The sequence below is a fragment of the Lissotriton helveticus genome, chromosome 3_1 (genome assembly GCF_964261635.1).
Source record: "Lissotriton helveticus chromosome 3_1, aLisHel1.1, whole genome shotgun sequence".
In the NCBI taxonomy this organism is placed as follows: Eukaryota; Metazoa; Chordata; class Amphibia; order Caudata; family Salamandridae; genus Lissotriton; species Lissotriton helveticus.
This window is the reverse complement of record NC_136061.1, coordinates 43,692,725-43,715,936: the sequence shown is the minus strand read 5'-3', so window position 1 is coordinate 43,715,936 and position 23,212 is coordinate 43,692,725. Positions and strand designations below refer to the sequence as shown.

At 43.8% G+C, this 23,212-nt stretch overlaps 1 protein-coding gene across 1 annotated transcript in view; it reads right to left on the bottom strand.

The window, feature by feature from the left end:
- The window catches only part of ASIC4 (acid sensing ion channel subunit family member 4), a 1,267,902-nt gene that overhangs the window by 20,302 nt on the left and 1,224,388 nt on the right, over positions 1-23,212 (bottom strand). Inside the window, exons 7-9 of the mRNA XM_078683499.1 lie at positions 22,714-22,805; positions 17,682-17,761; positions 4,729-4,833 (exon numbers count right to left, since the gene is read on the bottom strand). Of these exons, the coding sequence (XP_078539625.1) occupies positions 4,729-4,833; positions 17,682-17,761; positions 22,714-22,805 (277 nt within the window). The remainder of the gene's footprint in view (positions 1-4,728; positions 4,834-17,681; positions 17,762-22,713; positions 22,806-23,212) is intronic.

The following is a 23,212-nucleotide window of genomic DNA, read 5'->3' as shown; positions in this document are numbered from 1 at the left end:
AACAGATTGGCCAGCGGAAAAGAGAACGTCTCTATTCTATCAAGGCTTAAGAGGCGAATTGAAAGATGTGTTAGCACAGGTAGTTACTATGCCTTCAACATGTGATGAGTTGATTGATTTGACAGTCCAGTTAGACCATCGCCTTCAGGAGAGGAAGGGAGATAAACAGCGGAATGATACACGGTTCCTGTTCACTAGAACAAAACCCCTTATGGAAGAACGTCCTTCGTCCGGGGATGGAGTGGAACCCATGCAGGTGGGTGGAATCAGAGGTCCCCTTAATTCTGAAGAAAGACAGAGGAGACGGAATCTACAGCTCTGCATGTATTGTGGGTAGTCGGGCCATTTCATTAAGGACTGTAAATCTCGGACGAGAACTCCCTATAAACATCTTCAAGGAGAGAAAAAGGCTTCTGCTGTTGACTGTCAGTACGAAACGTCGGAAAACTGAAGAGCGCAAAGAAGAAGGAGACTCCTTGTTTGCAGCTAGACGGTTATGAGGTCTTCCCTACCTTGGCTAATACTGTGCAGACTTCTGTTGCTCACATGAATGTATGTGTTGCATTGGAGATCCAGGGTTCTGGAATCACTCAAGTTCATGCCTTCTTGGATTCCGGGGCTACTGGAAATTTTATGGATCAAAGGTATGCTTATGAGTTGGGCATTCACCTCCATCCGCATCTCCTGCATCGTCGCCACTCTTCTTCATACCAAAACGGGAAGGTGGCTTACGCACGTGCATAGACTTTAGAGCCATTAATAGGATTACCAAAAAGAACCGGTATCCACTACCTTTGATTCCTGTATTACTCGACCAACTGAAGGGATCCACCATCTTCACAAAATTAGACCTCAGAGGAGCATACCATTTGGTGCGAATGCGGCGGGGGGACGAATGGAAGACGGCTTTTCGTACTAAATATGGCTTGTACGAATATCAAGTAATGCCCTTCGGTCTCTGCAATGCCCCCGCCGCATTTCAATATTTTATGGATGATGTGCTGAGGGGATTATTGGATGTATGCTGCATAGTCTACATAGACGACATTTTAATATACTCTGTTTCAATGGAACAGCATGTGCCTCATGTAGTGGCAGTATTGGAAAGACTGAAACAACATGCCTTGTATGCCAAGTTAGAGAAATGTCTATTTCACACGGAAGAAGTTGAATTCCTTGGGTACGTGATTGGACCGGGAGGACTCTGCATGGATAAAAAGAAAACGGATGCTATCGTACAATGGGAATCTCCTTCTAGTGTAAAAAGCCTCCAGAGTTTTCTTGGGTTTTCTAATTTTTATCGTCGGTTCATCAGAGACTTTTCGAAAATCATACAACCTATGACTCATCTGTTGAGAAAAGGAGTACAGTTCCGTTGGACCGACGAGGCAGAGGGCGCCTTCCAATCATTGAAAAGGTGTTTTACCAGCGCACCTATCCTAAGACATCCTGATCCCAGCCAGCCATTTGTAGTTGAAACGGATGCTTCCTATTATGCCATCGGAGGAATACTATCCCAGAGGAATCCGGATACAGGCCAATTACATACGGTCGCTTATTTCTCTAAAAAACTCTCGCCATGTGAAGTGAACTACAGCATCACTGATAAGGAGTTGCTGGCAATCAAGAGAATATGCGAAGAATGGAGACACCATTTGATGGGAGCGAGACATACAGTGGAGATCTTTACGGATCATAGAAATCTACTGTTCTTGAAAAGTGCAAGAGCCTTGACGCCTAGACAACTACAGTGGTCCCTTTTCTTTGCCGACTTCGATTTTGTGATCAAGTTTAGACCTGGACCACAAAATGGCAAAGCAGACGCCCTGTCAAGACCGTCTTCTGGTGTGAGTGAGAACCATCTGTCATCAGATGAACCTCCTATCATTCTGCAGAAAGCTTCCTTTGACTCGGTGATTCCAGCAGTGACTACAGTAGACGGATTCTTGGATGAAGTAAAAAATCATTATCAGCAAATGGACGAACAGGAATGGTTGGATGAAGTACCACAGCATCGAACAAAGACTCATGCCTTATTGTTTCATGATAAGAAGTTGTATATTCCTTATGTATCATTACAACAAAGAGTGCTATCATGGACTCACGATTCTCCCCTGGCTGGTCATTTAGGGTTACAAAAGACAATACACATCTTGTCTAGATACTTTTGGTGGAACACAATGGGAAAGGATACAGAGACTTATATTAAAGACTGTTCGATTTGTGCTCAATCTAAGTCCAGGCATCAGCCTTCATGTGGCCTGTTGAGACCCATACCTGTACCACCTGCACCCTGGCATACGGTCTCTATGGATTTTATAGTGGAGATGCCTCCTAGTAGAGGGCATGACACCATTTTAGTAATAATAGATCATCTAACTAAAATGGGCCATTTTGTTTCCTTGCCCAAATTGCCTACATCAGGAGAGTTAGCTCTAACATTCCTTCACCAAGTTGTTAGACTACACAGTATACCTTCAGTGTTGATTACAGATCGAGGGACCCAGTTTACCTCTAGGTTTTGGAAGGCACTATGCTCTGCTATGAAAGTAGATGCAAGACTATCCACTAGCTATCACCCCCAAACAGACGGCAAAACAGAAAGGTTGAATCAGACCCTTGAGCAGTATCTTAGATGTTTCACCTTACAGCACAGTAAAGAGTGGAGTATGCTTCTTTGGACGGCCGAATTCGCATATAATAATGCGGTCCACTCTTCGTTAGGCTGTTCCCCTTTCTATTGCCTTAACGGATTTCATCCAAATATGATTCCTTTTGAGCAGCCAGTTGCTTTCATGCATCCTACAATACAAGAGCATCACACTCATCTTAGGACAGTACTACAAGAAGCTAAGGTACATCTAGAATCATCCAGAGCTAGGGATAAGAACCAGGCAGACAAGAAAAGAACTCCTGAACCGTTGTACAAAGTAGGAGATAAGGTGTGGCTTGGCACTAGGCACTTGAGATTTAAAGGGAACACTAGATTAAAGCCTAAATATGTGGGTCCCTATCCTATAAACTGTGTTATCAATCCAGTGGCCATGAAATTGACCCTTCCATCGTCCTGGCATATTTACCCAGTGTTTCATGTTTCTTTATTGAAGCCGTGTTCCCTTCACCCTAGGTTGCCATCTAAACCATCCCCAGTGATAGTGGAGGGTGAGGATGAATATGTGGTAAGAACCGTTCTTGATTCCAAGTGTGTGAGAGGAAGGGTGTTGTATCTCGTTGATTGGCAAGGGTATGGCCCTGAAGACCGGTCTTGGGAGCCTCGTGCCAATTTGCGTTGCCCGGCTTTACTGCGACGTTTCCACTCACGTTTCCCTATGAAGCCTGGTGGACCACCGAGACGTCGGTTATAGAGAAGGGGGTTCTGTCATGTTTCACCCTGGGTTTCTCGTAAGACTGAGGAATGCATGAGAATGATTGCCACACTACATCGCCCAGAATGCTTAGGGGTGATGTCCTTTCTTTCTTTTTTGTCTCTATTACATATACTCCTCCTCTATCTATGGTCCGGTGCTTGTCACCTGACCACAGGAGTAGCTGTGTTGTTTGTTGCAGCCTGGGGGTCGCCTTGGATTAATGAAGAATTAATCTCCCGGTTTTGGATCACGTTCTTGCTCCGTTTGTATATGTTCATTTTGGTATGCCTTAGTTTCCTTTGGACCCTGCCTTGATCGGGCACTGAACGCGCTGGGATCAGAGGCGGGCGGAAGCCATAGTCGGAAAACAACCCACAAACATTTCCGAGACTTTTCAGCCTCACAGTAAGAAACATTGTTCCTGTTGCTGTCGTGTTTTAAACACATAAATTACAAAAGGAAGAGCGGCTGCTTTATTGCTTATTTGGAACACTAAAAGACTTTCCCTGACTTGCCTTGGAGGTTTTCTTTGGATACTGGTTACGAACATTTCATGTAGCTTGGATTAATTTGTTTAGGAATGAACCTTACATATATTCCGGTTTTCTAAGAAGGAGACTAAAGGAATACTCTTTGTTTGCAGCTTATCACATATTTTTGTGTTGAAACAAAGTATTCCTAAGGACATTGATAGTGCTGCATACTTTGACTATGGATTGAACTATTCAGGAGCACATAATCGCCAGAGAAATAGACGGTGACTATACTGATGGTATCCTGAGTGTCTTGCTATTTTCAGGATCGTTTCTTTACTTTTATGCTTTATTTTTCTATTTTTTGTGAATGAGTTGGATGGGATACTTGCGGCTATGTACACTGTAAGTTCACATCACATATAGTACATTGATCTTTATAAGTGCTTACATGAATGTATGAATGATACCTTGTCTCTCCCTCTGCAGGGTCTACCACCAGAGATCAGAGAGTTAATACATCACATAGATATCCGAAGATGTCAACCATTTATTTTTTTATCTGCTGCAACTTTATTGTTTCTTTTGTCCCTTTATTTCCCCTTCCCTGGTGGTGTTACTCTCTGTGGAGTTTGTACATACTCGCAGGGGGTGCCGTTACCTGGGGATAGGGAGAAGTAGCTACGTTCATCGCTCCTGCTGTACCCGGTTAACAGGTTAGTGAAACCTGCATGGGATCACGACAGAGGTCAACGACAGGAAGTGAAAGACACTCTGATGAAGTGCTTCAAGGAATGAGTGACACATAGCTGGTTTATAAGGCCAGTGACAGGGAATGCATCAGACTCCAGTGGAGTGTCTGAGGCCAGAGTATCTCTCATGAGTACCTGCTGCTTCAAGTCGTCCATTCCCAGGGTTGCAACACTCTCTGATGGCTTCTTGTTGGGGGGCGTCTTACTCCTGAAGATGCGATTCACCCTCACTTTCATCACCTAGGAGGAAACCAGAAGAAACATGTGAAAGAGAAGAGATAAAATAATAAGTGAGGGATTGAGAGAGGGCAGAGAGAGAAGAAGGGTGAAAATAGGGTAGTTTGAAGATGGGGATTGTGGATAAAATTGGGCATTATGAGGGAAGAGTTGAGATCCTGAAAGAAAGGTTTGTGTAAGCAAGAAAGGCAGACTGACAGGCAGGGAACAAAAAGAGAAAGAAATAAGTAGTGAGAGTGTAGCACCAAGAAAGAGTGTGAAGCAGTGACAGAGACATGGGAGTGCTAGTCACTGGAAAGAGGGAGCAGGACAGAGACCAAAGGCATATCAGAGAGTGACTGGTGAGTGACATTCATTGCTGTCAAAGACAGACAAGACCTTCCCTCTGACCTGATCACACACTCAGAGGAGCAGCACTGATGTTACTCAGGATAAATTCTGAAAGTAAATGTACATTTCTTCCTCTTGGGCAGAGGTCTTCAAACTTTTTGATGCCGAGACCCCCTTGTAAAACCTTTTTAGGCGTAAGGGTGTGGTGTGAAGCAAAGGCTTCCAGAGGTTGAACTAGCTCAAGGGAGACATTCTTCAGAGAAAGGAGGCAGCTGTGCTTTCTGGAGGCACACACCACACTGCACACACTTGTAGATTTATGAGAGAAGGAGATTTATTATATATAATGTATTTCATATTCATATACTTTCAACAAAACCACCCCTAACACTGGTATTTTATCTTAATACCCCTTTTCAAATTATCACCTGGAAGAAAGCAAGTGAAGACGAGAGACAAGTAAAATCAGGTGGAGGTTCAAATAAAAAACATTCATCTTTATTTCAGTTTCGTCATTAACAGCACCAACCAGCTGAATGATATCTCACCTTGTGAAGAACCTTTTGCAAGCCTACAATCAGATTTTGCATTTCGTGCTTTGAGTATGAAACATAGAATTAGGTAATTGCCTTGAAAAAGGCCTCTACAGAGCAAAACATATGTCGGCTTGTTAGTGTTTTGCAGAAGGAACATGAAATGAAGTAAGTGAGGTAAGGACTTTTGAAGAGAGTCAAAGATTGAGAAATACCCATCATAAGAGACTTCCAGATATATGTAATGACAGCAAGGAAATGAAAAGAGTAACTCTGGAATACACTGTGGACAGGAACTACTAGAAGGCATGGGGGCGTAGCAGTGACCAGGGCTTAATACATGTTATGTGTCTCCATGAGACAGTACAGACGCATCCCTGTATGACTAACTAAAGAGTAACAATACTTATCTGAAGTTAATGTGGTGTGCATCTTAAGGTGTACTTTGGAGTATGGCGGTCTGTCTGTCCCCCTGCAAGATGCTAAGATGGGTGACCTGTATCCAGGCGGTCGGTGTGTCCCCCAGTAAGAAATTACTGATGTGACAGAATGCACTGCACTAGATGCTCACATCTACTATAGATTCAAGAAACTACTACTTGTAACAAACCACGTCCAACATTCCCAGAAGCCCCTAAACTACTCCCTGCATGCAGCCAGTTCTAACTTTGCCATTACATAAAACACTGATCACCCGACTGTAGAACTGTTTGCAGACTTTGGCTTCAGTGTGCTCGCCGAAGGCCTACACTAGATGGGTCGCGACGCAGGAGCGCCCCTAATGAGTGCCAATGGTGCACATAAACCGGGGGGCCCTCCCCCACTACAGGCTGCGGTTCATTCACTTTATGTTCCTTCCCCAGTGGTACCTCAATCCTGTCCTTACACAAGGTGGTCTCGAGAGAGGACCCACCTGCTCGCGTTGCCACAAAAGGATGCTGAGTTCATTCACCTGGCCTGGTAGTGTCTGAAGATTGGGAACAATAATACACACTAAGTCCCGAATCACTGTGGTGGAAGTCAGGTGGACGCCTCTTGTCCATGAGGCTATGTCTAGGACGCTCCTGCTAAGCTGAGAAAACTCACTGTGCTTCTAGTGTTACTGGTGAAGCGTTGGATAGCCAGAGATGGGGGAGGCGGTCCCCCCCATAGAAGGCAGACTGGCATAGTGATGCTGCCTATCGCCAGGAACAGCTGGACGCGTTCTGGGAGCTAGCCCCAACCCCTGCCTAATCTAAAGATACTTGGAGCACATGCCAGACCTATTTGACTCTCCAACGAGACACCGACTTCGCGATAAGGGACTGACCTGCTGTTGCTGGTCTATTCTGTACTGACCGATAGACATATTTTTGTTGAGGCGTGGTCTCGATGCCTCTTATCATGGTCATGGACTCCAATGCGTCTGTAAGCGGGTGGTATGGGGTTGTGTCACCCATTGGCGGAGGGTGGTGATTGTGGTAAGGACTCTTATGGTTGTGAGCCTATAAGGTATGTTGTAAAACACTTACACTAATTATGATTGATGTACGTCCAATAATGCACTTCTAGATGATGTAAAAATAAAGGGGCATATTATCAAGGGGGTTTATCTCCGCTTTTTTGGCTTTAAAAGCCAAGAAAGCGGAGATAAAATTATCTCCCTATTACCTAGCTGTCGCTAACACCAGTTAGCGACAGCTAGTAGGAGATAGCGACCATCTTGGGCCCCACTTTGCATGTCAGTGATATTTATCACTAATGACATGCAAAGTGGGCGTGCCAAGATGTTAGCGACTGGAAACAGTCGCTAACATCGCTATCTCCTATTACCAACTTTTGGAGATATTCGCGCTAAGCGCCGGTTATCTCCAAAAGCTAACACCTGCCCTGAGCAGTTCTTAACAAACACCAGTATTGCCGACTTCTTCGGGGTAAACTGTTTTTACCTAACGACTACCTGATTTAAACAGAAAGTCATTTGACTACTTTTTCAGTCCTGAGTTAATCATTTATTTTTTCAAATTTATTAAACCATATCACATTTTGAACAAGGATTCACAAATTTTTATGTACATTGCTTACATCAATCAACACTCACTCATATCTAAAAATGTTTTTCAGTCATACAGTCAAGCATACACGCTGCGCAAAAAAGGGAAAAGAAAAACAAGCTATACATCAGTTATTATCACACAATATTTACAAACATTAAATCACAGAAAAGCATTGGGAAATTTTTTTTATTCCAGATGTTTTGGATTTTCACGATAGTACTCCTAATGCTATGTACAAGTGGGTCTACGCGTTTCGAAATCCCTGTCTGTAAAGGGAAATCTCATCAGGACCACGTAGCTCTCTCTAGTGCTCACAATTCTGTAAGTGTAGGCTATTCAGCGTGGCTGTCTCAGGGCGGTAATTTTTAAATGGCGTTTTTTGTATGTCCAAATCCTTGTCCTTATATCAGAAATTACTGATGTCGGGGACTCCGTTTACCCGCGGGGTCCACTGCCAGTGTCCGAGTTCTCGCTGCATGAAACCAGCTCCATACTCCCTTGTCTGAGACCGTCTCAGACAAGGGCGTATGGCAGTGGACCCTGCAGGTAAACGGAGCCACGCTGAATAGCCTACACTTAAAGAATTGTGAGCACTAGAGAGAGCTACGTGGTCCTGATGAGATTTCCCTTTACATACAGGGATTTCGAAACGCGTAGACCCACTTGTACATAGCATTAGGAGTACTATCGTGAAAATCCAAAACATCTGGAATTTAAAAATTTTCCCAATGCTTTTCTGTGATTTAATGTTTGTAAATATTGTGTGATAATAACTGATGTATAGCTTGTTTTTCTTTTTCTTTGTTTGCGCAGCGTGTATGCTTGACTGTATGACTGAAAAACATTTTTAGATATGAGTGAGTGTTGATTGATGTAAGCAATGTACATAAAAATTTGTGAATCCTTGTTCAAAATGTGATATGGTTTAATACATTTGAAAAAATAAATGATTAACTCAGGACTGAAAAAGTAGTCAAATGACTTTCTGTTTAAATCAGGCAGTCGTTAGGTAAAAACAGTTTACCCCGAAGAAGTCGGCAATACTGGTGTTTGTTTTGGTTGTTCTATTAAGGAGGCTTGTCCTTATTGCCCATGAGCCCAGACCTAGTTTTGGTTACTGATCAGTTCTTAGCCATGTTATCCAATGGGAGGTGGATAACATGGCTAAGAGCATTAGCTCGGTAATGCATGAATATCGCGGACTTTTCAGCGATATTCATGAATTGCGGCCGTTTTTTATCGCATTTGCGATAAACCTTGGTAATACCAAGGTTTATCTGCGATAAAAATCGCCGCAGCTCTGTGGTAAATTTTTGTCTCTAACCAAGCAATAGCGATAATTATCGCAAATGCTTGGTAATATGCCCCAAAGTTTTTATAACGCCAGTGACCTAGTCAACGCAATGAGATGAATAAGCCTGAGGAGTTACAGCCTCCTTCGCAGTAGCATGATGTAGGAACTACCACAGAGGATGTTTCAGCTACTATAGAGCTCAGGTAGTCAAAGGAAGGGAGTGCGTCGGACCACTCTCCTGGGTCCCTGCTGTCCCCCTTGGAATTGGTTCTGCTCCACTGTGGCTCTGAATTAGCCGCAGGGATGAAAGGTGGAGCCCTGGCTGGGGCATAGCAGCCCTCCTTCATCTGCTGCTGTGCTTGGATGTGGCTTTGATCCTCAGGGCCTCCCTGCCTGATGTGGATCAGTGATCATGTTGAATTTACATTGAGTCTGAGTTACCAGTTGGGACAGTGGTAGGTGAGTTTTTTTTAATAAATCTTTTTAATGCAGATGGAATTAGGAACAGTAAACAATACACTGCTGTCACCGGCACGGTCATATATAGCAATTCCCGCTCAGCGTCACCTATTCCCTGTTCCCCCTCCCCTCCCGCCCATAGCATCATGAACTACTAGAAAATAATAAAGGGGTTCTGCCCAAATCACCCTCCCATACCTGAGCAAGGGACATCAAAAAGATGAAGAAGTAGAAACAATTGGTACTGAGGGATTAATTCAACATTTAATTCTACCCAAGATATAAATAATGATCCTGTTTTGTACAAATAATTGTAATCAAGTCACTATTCACAAGTTTTAGGGACATATCTACGTGTCACAGGACAAAGTGGCGCACAAAAGCAAAAATATATTAAATCATACTGGAAAAACATACATTATATATACATATCACAAATACAATATATACATTACATATACAACAATGTACCCTAAAAAAAATATATACACTTCTCAAAATATTCACTCCTAATTTAGACTGATACACATTTGAAAGGGAATCCTCACAGCGCCTGAGATATAAATTCTCTCAAACAAACTGTTTTTTCCAAGGCGCATTAAAATCAAACAAACAAGTGTAAAGTTATGGGGACTCCTTATCACAATGGTAGCATGATGAACATCAACATTCAATGCAGACTGATCAGGGAGCAAATGTAGATGAGAGGAGTGCCAGGATTGCCCCGGGATTCATTCCATTTTCCCAGATTTACGCCCATTTTTGGGGACAGGCCTTCAGATACCACCTTCGCAGCCAGCAGGCGCCAATCCATGTCCCGCTTCCGGTCCCCCATGTGTGGCGCCTGCTCCACTCCCCACAGTCCCGCAATGCTTCGCTTGTCTATCGCCAGACCTGGGGTCATCCATATACGATCCATGCGGTTAACATCTGTCTCATCCCAGATGTTCCATAGACACCATTTTGCAGCGGTGCTCAAGTTGCTCTGACACATCTCATTCATACAAACAATCACTGGCTCCTGAAACAATGGTGGGTAAGGGCAGCGACAAAGGAGATGCCTGCGGAGCCCCGAAAGGATCTGTTTCATGGGCAATGATGACACTTTGCTTGATTCTCTTCGACAATACTGGTTGTAGTCATTTAAGTGTGACCCCGGTCCAATTTTCCTGGCAATCCAGCAGCGCTGTGGTACACTGTGTTGTAAGTGTCGGCGAGACCATAAGGTTTCTTCTTGCTGTCCTTCTATGGCTGTCCCAGGTCCTCTCCATGGACTGAACCCTGATTGTCCTTCATGGAGAATGTTTGGTGTTTAGATGCACACCTCATCTCTCCGCCAGTTTCCTGATGGAGGGGGGTTTGGGATGGATCTGAGGTTTGCTGGGTGATTCATGTGGGGGGGACAAACAGTCTTGAAAAATGGGGTGATAATTCCACACCAAGCCCTATACTGCTCATACTGTGTACAACATCTGAGGTTACTACACCACACTTCACAGCGGATGTAAAACTCCACCTGTGATTATAACACAAAACCCCTCACAGAACATTTCACTCCATTTGAGTTTACAACAATAAGCCTTAAAGTGCATAAAAAACTCCATCTAAGGGTACCACATGCACCGTTAGGGGGAACATCCTTTACGACAACTATTACCCCGCACTATCATTACAACGCAGGGATTACAACGAAAGTCGTTACAACGACTTTCGCTGGATGGTGCTGTTGGATAGGGAATAGTTTAATTTTCTATCCAACACCTTCCCTACTATCCACGGGGACTGGAGTTGGAATAGAAAATGCAACTATTCCACTATCCAGCACCCCCCAACGCAAGTTGTTGTAACGACTTGCGTTGTAATCCAGCGTTGTAATGGCATGCGGGGTAAAAGCATGCGTTGTACTGACATACATCCACCGTTAGTATGCATTAAACTACGCCTCAGATCACTGCACCAACCATGAATCTGTACATAAAACTACATCCAACTTTAAGATGCCACGGGTCTTTAAGTACTTACAACGTCATGTCAATTTACCACTGCAAGACCGATTGAAGCCTATTCACAGCCTGCACTTTGTAGTACATTTAGTAGTTCTACACTAGTGGTACTTACACACTGCAAACGCTACATGTGGAAAGAGCTCACCTCTCCAATCGTTTCCATGCTGAGGCCTCCTTCCTGTTTAGGGGGGGTCTCAGCACACAGAGGTATATGTTTTAGAAGTAAATATGGGAGGAACCTGAGGAAGTGGCCGGAAAATGGGGAACGTGAGGAGTTTGTGAAAGGGTAAGGGGGGTTTGAGGAGGAGTAAGGAAGGGGTTAGTGACAGAGGTGCAAATACAAGCCCCCCCCCACACACACACACAAAAGGGAAAGCCTGTTTCTTTTCACAAACTGCCTTCAGCTACAACTACAGAAAACTAGTGCCATAAACGACCCCAAACAGTTGTAAATGTGCTCCAGCCCAGCTTAGGGGTGAATGCAGCACCCCACATGGCCACTCGCAGGTATTGCGAGACACTTGCAAAAAAAACACATAATGGAGGCAGCATCCTATAGTTAAATAAACTACATTATTTAAAAATTACACACACACATTAAAAGTAATATTCAATAAATTAATGTTAAAAATAATTAAACCAAACTTTCAATGAAAATAATTCATGTGGGACACGAGGCCATCCCTGTGATGCTAATTTGATTAATTGACGCTCATGCCTGGATCCTCATGCTGACCACAGGATGAAAACATCAGACCCTCAAAAGGTACATGAGGTTAGGAAAGGCCGAGTACAGAAACCATGTTAATGTGTATGAAACTCCACCTCAAGCTGCATCACATCCCCTTGTGACGCAAATGGGGCGTCATCACAGACTATAAGACCCTCTCCATCTCATGTAACTAACTCACCATTATGATGTACATGATACTTTATTTAAGACTCCAAACCTCCTGTGATTTACAGGACACTCCGTTTCAGGCTACATCAGCCCCCTTGTAGAGGGGCACCGTCCATCAGTGGGACATTCTCGCGTGTTTACAGCGCGTGTTCTCAGCAGGTCTATCTGGGTCATGCTCATGTTCTCCAAACCACATTAACTGTGTGTTTTTATGTCCCGTCTCAAGGAAGCTTGCCCACTACCCTTCCCCATCCTGATGAAGACCCATCTGCAAGGGCCCATTTACCTACGCTGTTCTGGGTCGAAACGTAGACAACCATCCCCCTTACCAACTTCTACCCCTAGCACGAACTGTACTGCTGACTCGAGAAGTTTGGTTGTTCAGAATCTCACGATCATTTGATGTACAAATGCGTGTCTCCCGTTGGAAGCCACCTGTGATTTTTTTCTCTTTTGTTTCTAAATAAGTATGCTTGACCTGCATCACGTTCCTTACCTTGCACCACTTCCTACCACTTCACTCCCCCCCCCCCCGCTCCCTTCCTTTGTCATTGGGCACTATTATTTGTGAATTTATGTACTTATGCAATGCACCTGAGTGTGAGTACCTTGTGATTAAACAACATTGTACTCTCAAGTCGAATATTTTTCTTGATTCATTTATACAAGTTATTTCTATTCATCTGTTGTTTTGTTCTGGGGCCCCTCTCTCTGTACCACATGTTCTCCAGAGAGCCTCAGATCCTCACTGTAGGATGGTCTGAAGTTCATTACAGGAAGGAGCAGTAACCGGTGTGATGCTTGTAGTACCACTTACAAGACTTGGAAACATCTGATACTTGACTCTTGGTTTCTGTCTCCATGTTACTGGGCAGGAAGTGCCAGCAGCGGCACTTCTTATCCTAATCGGTCAACGGGACAAAGCTCATAGTTGATCCAGTGAGCTTGCACTCTTTGTCCAAAACGAGGCCTCAAGGAGTCCCAGAGGCATGTGTGATGAGTATCTCTTCTTCCTGCTGGACCCTCCTCCAGAGACACTGCCATGCTCAGCTGGACCACAAGCTCACAGTGCCAGAAATGGAGTGATGGAGCGAGGTGGCAAATGCAAACTTTTGTGTACCCCTCGTAAAGTTAATGTCCCATAACATTAATATTAACTGATTGCATGTTTTGCGAAATTAACCAACCATAGAGTAAAGTGCACACATTCTTTTTATTATTACACACGGGGAGAACTAACTTGCTTGCATGATGCAAATAAACTCAGCTAATATGTATTGTTATTGTGTTGTGAATTAATGCACAGCTTGGAAAATAATCAAAACACAATTTAAATGTGCTTATTGTATTCATTTATATGGTGGAGAGGTCGAAATGTAAGTATAAAATGCATTTATGTGGCTTATTTGCTAGGTAACAACTAACTGGGAAACATTAGTTAGGTGGGAGGTAAACAGAATGGGTTTAAATTCAATAATTAACATAAATCTGTGTTTGTTTTCACGATAGTTTCAAAAGTGGCCTCTGAGGCCTGTGCAAAGATGGCTTCTGGGGTAAACTGTGAACAAGAGCTGAACTGCGCAGGCGCGCCGAAACCTGCAAGTCAGAGTGAACTGCCTGTGCTCGAGGAGGTTCAAGGCTGATGTGGCCCGGAACCTAGGATGGGTGCCAAACCTGGGCGACTGAACGTTGAGATCATGAGAATTTTGCTTGATGTTGCCACTCAAGGAAATGGCTAGGCCAAAGACTGTCCTAAACAAAGACCCTTTATTTCTTACTGAACCATCGAGAAAATGATGTCGTAAGGGTGAGATGATGCTCACCCACCCCGAATTTGTCCAATGAAATTTTGAATACGAGATGTTAGATACAATTTAGATAGATTAAGTTGGAGAAATAGGGTATAAAACCCCCTGGTTTTGTCTAGTTGGGGTCGCCTTTCCAATTTCTATCGGAGATGCTGCCCGATTGCTGACCGATTCCTGGATGTAAGAACTTTAATGTTTTTTACTTGTTTGCTTTGCAGGATTGAAGGATAAGATGAGGGCGTTCGTTAGGGATGTTAGGAGAGAATGAAATTGAAACTATCTGTTCTTTGCTAATCTTTAACTGTTTTCTAAAATAAAGCGATTTTCTTGAGCTCTAAATAAAATGATCATTTTGAAATAAAGTTTAAGATTTTACTGAATAAAGATTTACTAATGCCTAAATGTCAGACATGATAAAGTTTTGCTTTGAATAAAAATTAGATAAATGAAGAAGTAAGAGCTGGTCTTTGAATTCTTCCTACGCCTAATTTTCATTCTAGTAGATCCATTGCCACTATGGTGTTGTGTCTGAATAATTTAAGTCTGAATAAAACCATGGTAAAATTGTTTTAAATCTGCAGGTGTAAATAATGAATAGTTAAATAGGTTTAGACGCTCCACCTAAATGTTACAGTGTTTCTCTGCAGCGATTCACCGGAGCCTTGAAGTCGAGTGTAAGTGAACAGGGTAAATGCGCAGTGTTATGGGCCCCACTGATGCATAATTTGTGTGTTTTAAGGTTTCAGGGTAATGGTGAGTGTTAATTAGAAATGATTTCTGGAGAAGCCGCGCTGTGGCAGGAGCACAGCTTTGATCCTCCACACAACACTAACTCCTCCCTTATGAGACGTCCTCCCCCCATGCAAGTACCAAACATGCATGAGGCACCACTCTGAGTCTTACACGCTTTTCTGACACATGGGCACTTTTAGCAGGACAATATTCTTCACAGCACATGGTTAAATGGGAAAGTTTGGAGAGTGCTGGGTTGTTTCATGAGATAAAAAGAGGACGAGGGAAAATTGAAAGGTTTAAAACGAGGGAACACCTGGTGGATAGTTTGTTGGCCCCCGAAGCAGACACAGATTCATAGCTCCCTGAGTCCTCGTGGGTAAGGGAAGGGAAATCTAGTTTAATACTGATACATTGGATGATAATGAGTACTACTGTGATATACTTGACCATGAGGAATATTTTGTCCCTTTATTTATGACTGTTGTTCTGGATTAGTGGTAACTGTGGGTGGGGGAGTGATGTTATAGTTTCACTGCACTAATTTTGGTAGACCCATGATATGTAAGAAATATACAGGAGTTGGAATATGCTTGAGTGCTTGTGGATGCATGTCATATGAGATAGTGTGATATCACTTTTAATCTGTAAATTATAGTTATCTGAGTATTTCTCCTTTTTAACCTATTTGTTATTCTATTTATTATAATTATCTGTGTACCTTACTGTAGATCGTTTATGATCTGTATTATATGTCTGTCACTATTGCACAAAGGTCTATTTAATAACGCTGATAAAATGATTTAAACAAAAAAAAATGACTGGAACACTCCTCTAACCCTAGCCTTCCCACACTGGACACCCTCCACCCACACACCTTCCCACCAAACAGGCAAACAACTGCTTAATTTACAGCAGATCAGGTAAGTGGGTGATGGAGCCCAAGCAGTGGCATGTATGTGCCACACAAAAATCAATAACTATTTTCATGATGTTACAAGACTCTAGACTTATGATGCATAGAAACCTTTATCTGAAGCTACAGCAAACATTTGATCTACACAATACTCCATCTGAGGCTACACACCCAACACTAATAATGTAGACACACCTTCATCTGAAGCTACACACCCAGCCCTAACGCAGTGCATGCAATATCATCTGGGGCTACATCACCCCACCCTTCTTGATGTACATGACTTCATCTGGAGCTACAACACCCAGCCCTCATGAGGCACATGAAATTTCATCTTGACCTATCTAACCCAAGCCTCATGATGTACATGAAACTTCACCCAACCTCATGTGTTATATGTAATTTCAACTGAGGTTAAGGCATCCAAACCTCATGAGGCACATGAAACTTCACCCAACCTCATGTGTTACATGTCATTTCAACTGAGGTTAAGGCATCCAAACCTCATGAGGTACATGAAACTTCACCCAACCTCATGTGTTACAGGTCATTTCAACTGAGGTTAAGGCATCCAACCCTCATGAGGTACATGAAACTTCACCCAACCTCATGTGTTACATGTAATTTCAACTGAGGTTAAGGCATCCAATCCTCATGAGGTACATGAAACTTCACCCAACCTCATGTGTTACATGTCATTTCAACTGAGGTTAAGGCATCCAATCCTCATGAGGTACATGAAACTTCACCCAACCTCATGTGTTACATGTCATTTCAACTGAGGTTGAGGCATCCAATCCTCATGAGGTACATGAAACTTCACCCAACCTCATGTGTTACATGTCATTTCAACTGAGGTTGAGGCATCCAACCCTCGTGAGGTACATGAAACTTCACCCAACCTCATGCGTTACATGTAATTTCAACTGAGGTTAAGGCATCCAAACCTCATGAGGTACATGAAACTTCACCCAACCTCATGCGTTACATGTAATTTCAACTGAGGTTAAGGCATCCAAACCTCATGAGGTACATGAAACTTCACCCAACCTCATGCGTTACATGTAATTTCAACTGAGGTTAAGGCATCCAAACCTCATGAGGTACATGAAACTTCATCTGAGACTACAACATCCGCCCCTGCGTGCATGAAACTTCATCTGGGGCTACAAAGCCCAAACCTCATGAGGTACATGAAACCCAACCACAAAACCCAACCATCATGATGTCAAAGATTCCTAACCCTCGTGATGTACATGAAGCTTTAAATGAAGCTACAACAACCAATTCTAAAGATGCCCATGAACTTTCATCTGAGGAAGTAACACCCCACCCTTGTTATCTACATGAGGTTCCATCTGAGGGTACAAGAGCCGGCTCTCATAATACACGCAAAAACTTCCTCTTAGGCCGCAAAACCTCGGTGATGGACACCAGAGTCCATCTCAGTATACAGTACATCAGCACTCACGATGCACACCTGAGACTTACGATGCACACCTGAGACTTGAACCCAGAACCCTGATGATGTACTGTCCTCATGAGCAGTTTATGTCTAAAGTGAATGCCACTTGTTCCATTGCTTCTGTTTTATAATGAACAGCAGCGATCACCACTAACGCGTCACAGCGTTCTATGATTAATAAATAAACTGATAATCAATATATTTAATGCACCTCAAGCTAGCAGCAGTGGTGCAGCCACTGGAGAGTGACTGAACCCTGGTAGACAAGAGGACACTCCAAGATGCTGGGAGGTGGTCCATGATGGGCTCTGAAGATGCACCTCCCGGTGGTCACCCGCCCGCCCCACCCCCGCAGTACACATCGGCCTCACCTCGTAGATGTAGTCCAGGATCTCCAGGATGGTCAGGATGCTGGCTCCAATGAACAGACCCATCTGTCCCCCGATGTCACCTGCAGGGGGGAAATGAGACGTTGAGGTCAGAACAACAGTCATGGCTGGAGGCCGCCCTGACATCAGGCTCTGCCTGTCATGTCGATGCTCTCAACGGTGACGGTAGAGCCGGGCTTCAAAGGGAGACACAGGTCTAAAGGTACTGAGTGCTGTGTTGTGTCTTCCTAACTAATTGTGTGTATTAATCTAAGTCAAGATTCTACATCAAGATTTGTGATTAGACATAACACCAAAATAAAGTAAATGACAATTCTTTTCACAAAAACCATGTAATAGGAATCAAAAAAATAAATGTCTTGCAGGTCTAGTTTATTTCACATCTCTGCGTTGCAATCCTCCCACTAAACTCTTTTCCACTGCGTGTCTGGAGTGTACTTGCCTTCTTTTCGCACCGCTCTTTCCTTACGAAAACTGACCTACTAGAGTGTTGACATGGCGGTCTACTGCACTAGACTGATTCTTCTCGTATAACAATGCAACTACCCCCAGGACAAGGTACCGCCCAGAGGACACTGGGTATCCTATCGACACAAGATGTCAATACTTCTTCCTAAATAGTGCAAGGTGCAGATCTGGTTATGGGGCACTCCTCCAACATGGATATTTTCAGTGCAAGCAGATGTGTAATAAAGTTTAGATGAGTTGGTGGAAGTGAACTTTTGGTTAATTCAATTCTCAGTTTGGTAAAAAGGTTTCTTGCACATGGAAGTGTCCTAAAAACAAACGGCATTGGATCCTGGCTCTTAAAAAACCTTCCTCTCAGTAGTTTCTAAACTTGAATTTTACCCAGTGAACTCTTTATCAGTTACTGGCACCCAGTCACTCCTCGTCCAGCCGCTCCATTGCTTTGTTTTCAGGCCACAATTGATTATAGAGTGATATCCTGTTATTATATTGTTCATCATCCGAAGTAAAACATTTTCACTATTCTGTAATCTGGTTCCTAATCTGTCCATGGCTTTCTCCCCTTGACCTTCATCTAAGAGCGATGGATGGTTAAAGACCATTAGATCATAATGGATCAAATGGTTGCTCTTTAGATCTTTCTTTTAACTTCAAGTTTGTCAATGATCCAGGATCCCTGACATTGAGGCTTTGTCAGGGAAGAAATTGAAGACAGATTACAAACTTTATCGTAGTGTCGATACACCACCATGTTCCTTGTATGAACAGGTCTTAGCATGTGGACACATTAAGAACATGTTGTCGTCCTGGTTTAACCTCTACGTGGAGCTGGGATCCAGGGTGCTTAGGCGGGACCTTGGCATGAAGACCAAGAATGAGAGATACACTGCATTAAAATACACTGTTCTGTGAGGTTTTATCTTAAAATAATAGCTTGTATTATAGGCATTGTGCATACAGTTGTTACTGATATCCATTCTATTATTCATTAATTACCCGACCTCAAAAGGGAGGGCGCCAGTGTTGGCCTTGCTGGGGTTTGAAGGTGTGAACAGATAGCAAGGGCGAGCGCTTAACTCACAATTACATTTAACCAGCTCGCTTATTGAATTTCTTTTAAATGTGACACTACTATAAAATTAAAGAAGACATTGGTGTCGCATTGTATATTTTTCAGATTCATGGAGATAATTTCATGGACTGTACATAGGTCAGAATAGACATTTTAACTGAAAAAAAAGTTCTTCATTCTCCATTCTGTGGGACCACAGCTGGTGGCCAACAGAACTCAGACCAACACCCACACCAACAGACAATGCATGCAACATTGGCATCACCCTCGACAGCCAACTGACCATGAAATGTCATGTCAACGCAGTCACCTCCTCCTGCTTCCACATCCTTCACACGCTCCTCAGACTCTTCAGATGGATTCCAATCAACACCAGAAAGACCGTCACCCAGGCCCTCGGGACCAGCTGCCTCGACTACGGCAACAATCTACACACTGAAATTTCCACCCAGCTCCTCAGAAGACTCCAGACCAGACAGAACACAGCAGCCAGGCTCATCCTGGACCTCCCCAAATCGACCCACAACCCCCCATTTCAGAAACCCCACTGGCTCCCCATTCAGAGGAGATGCTATTTCAAGATCCTCATGTGTGCCTACAAAGCTCTACACGCTTAAGGACCGTCCTACATCAAACATCAAGTCAACTTCCATCTGAACTCCATCATTTCCCCCCACACCGCCACACCCCCTGCATCCGTCATAGCTGCTGCGGGGCCGTTCCTTCTCCTACATCACTGCCAAGACCTGGAATGACCTGCCCGCCACCTTTGATCAGCACCCTCCATGGAGGACTTCAGAAAGAAACTCAAAACCTGGCTTTTCAACTGAGACACGGCACCCTCAGCTCCCAGATACCTCTATCGGTGACAGTGCTGCGCCTTACAAATGCTGATTGATCGATTCTCCCTGTGTCCTTCCCCAATATACATGAATGGACTGGCTCGGGTCCCCAACACCAACTGGAGTCTGGGCACAATAGTCTGGGTGGGCTGAGCCATCCGAAGTAGCTGCGAGGGGGTATCATGACTCTTTCAAAGGGCTTACTGCTGCTGAGCTGTAATGTTTCTGGCTAATGTACCAGACCCAGGAAATTTAATGTCTAATTTGTCTAGAGAAATGCTGGTAAAACCTATAAATTGTAAAATAATTCAGAAAATGTGCTGTAAAATGGTGGCGACCCACCTAAACACCCCTGGAGAGGTTTGACCCGTTCTTCCTACTGGCTCTGTGCAACATGGCACTGGAACTTTACATTTTCATGGGTTTCTGTTTGCCCTCCCTCAGTTGTGTCATGGTAAATAATGCACACCCATTTCTCACTTCTTTCTCTCATCTTGTCTTACACCAGGATTGGTCTCCCCTCCTGCCTGAGCCCTCCCCACCGAGAAAAGTCCATTATTCAAAATACCTTGTAAAATAATATTATTGCATAGGAATTAACTAAAAAACACCACATTATTTTTCACGAAGAATAGACTTAATTCTAAGTGAAGCTAAAAGTATATGAGACACTTTGTCAGACTAGGAATGCGGAAACCCCAAATGTAGGCGGCTCCCGGATCCCTTGATCCCGATGGACTGGCCTCGATATTTGAAGTTCTGGAACATGGTCTCCTGGTGGTAAACTTCTTGCCAGGGTACAGTGCTCTGCCACACTGTGGGGCCACCAGCTTTGCCCTAGAAATGTGTCTGTGTGACAGGTTTGACCCTACACCCCAATGAATGCAGCGCAGTGCTTCGAAGGCAGGAGTGTCCTGAAGAATTACTCAAGGTCCATGAAAATGCTAATTGACCACTCCCAGCTTTGCTGCAGTTTTTGGTACACAGACATCTCTTGTGCAGGCCTGGGTACTCTCCGTAACACGTCACTGCCAGCTCAGAGCCCTCACCTGAAGGGTGAACAAGGAGTCTGTGTGGAAGGCGTCACTGTGGATTCTGGAGTTTTCAGCTACAACAAGCACCTCTGCACTGGATTAATTTAAATAATATCTGAGTAGCTTTCTGCAGAGTCACAGGTAGTAGAGAAAGTTTGAAATGTTTTCTTGATTCTCCTGGTCCTTCCACACTGAAGTGTATCTTGTGTCAATCCTATAGATTTTGAAGGTCCAGTGGTGGGTTTTATTAAAACTGGTTGGTTGCTGTAAGTAGACATGTAAAATACGATCAGTAGTTAGAAGGGGTGAGGACCCACTCTGACACTGGCCACTGTCGCTTGCGCGGGTCTAAGATGTGAATGGCAATCATGAATGGGCTGGTTCTGGTGCACCAGCTTCTTTCTCAGCGACTGCAAATGGAGACGTGGTGGCCTGCCTGTGGGCCTTCATCAGGTCGCAGTGAATTTCCAAAATAATGGGGTGATCGTGGCATGTTCCAGAGATGCCATTGGTTCCCAGCTGATGAGATGCTTTTAGCAGCTGAGTGAGGTCCTTGTTGACGTTCTTTATGCACTCGTTCAGAGATGTTGCTGAGCACAGACCAGTAGGCAGGCCTGCAGCCTTGTTCTGTCTCGAGCCTTCTCATTTTGTTCATACATAAAGTATGCAGAATTTGCATAAGGTTGATACACCCTTTTCTTACAAGGTAGGCAACAGTATGGGTGGCTTGTCGGTGACCTGGCCTAGGTCTGAATGCTTTTCTCCATGTTGTTGCACAGCCGGGCGTAAGTTCACAGGGGTCTCCAGATTGGCCTGGCTGATGAGGGGTGATACCCCGAAACCGGTCCTAGGATGCTTGTTTATGGTCCAGAGAGGACCTTGCTTGACAGTTCGGGCTGGACTGTTCCCAAGAAGCGCAGGGTAAAGACCGATTTGCATATGGCTGGGTTCAAACTGGGGTGGCGAAGAGAGCAAAAGAATGATGGATTAAACCCAGATCCTTGTGACTAGGGGTGAATGTTTCATTGTTCAGCATTCCGTCCACCATTTGTTCCTTTTTCTTTTAAACATGTGATTGGCACCACAAATGGACCTCCCTTCCCTGTAACAGACACAATATCTTCAAGAGTGGCTTAAAGTGGGCAATCGAGTATGTGATATCCGGCCACCATCTTGGTCGGAATTCATGCTGGCAGAACTAAGAGCCTTGTGGTGATGATCCCCCACCGCCTCTCTCTCCCCCTCCCAGTCCCTGATTACATAAGCCTACCGCTGAGAAGTGGCTAGCTTATCTCTGCTTTTATTATGCAGCATTCCCAGTAACCGTGGGAGCTCAAAAATATATTTTTATAATCTGGAGAGGGTTCAGCAGTTGATGTATTCCATGGCAAATACTTCAAATCCATACTTAAGCAACATTTACAGAAACTTGCATAATATGTATAAACAGATATGAGTTATTTGTTTTGTCACTGTGTTTCAATTGTGTACAGCATACTGACACCATAGATTGTTATTTGGAACATGGAAATGCGTTTGACAAGAGAATACACAATAGCAACAGAGGTGTGGAAACCAACACGTTTCGACCTTCATACCTAATAATCCCGCAAGGTCGTAGGCCTTCTTCTGCTCAATGGTTTCAAAATTCAGAGCCTCGAAGAAAATGTCCAAAACCAGGAAGTTGTCTCTGTGGGTGAGAAGAAAAAATATAAAATCTCATTAGATCACAAAGGGGTCTATTTCCAATTGCAGGTTGAGTTAGTCAAGGTGGCAGACTGAGAAAGGTTGTCGCACAGGGGTGAAGGTGTAGAAGTTTACCATCTGCTCTTCCCTAATGCTTGTGTGAGGCATGCACACAGGGATCAGCCTCACTGCCCAATGCATCCTCCTTATCCAATGACAGCTCAAGGTCAAAAGGACATTCGGTCAAGCAAGCAGCCTGTCCAATTAAATACAGACCGGCCTAATGCGGATTTCCCAAAAGGACTGGACCTCTGAAAAGTCAGTAGCTATCGCAAAACACAGTCACACAGTAAGTACACAATGGCGTGTGAATAAAGTCGCAATTGCATTTTTAGGTCTTTAAAACAATTG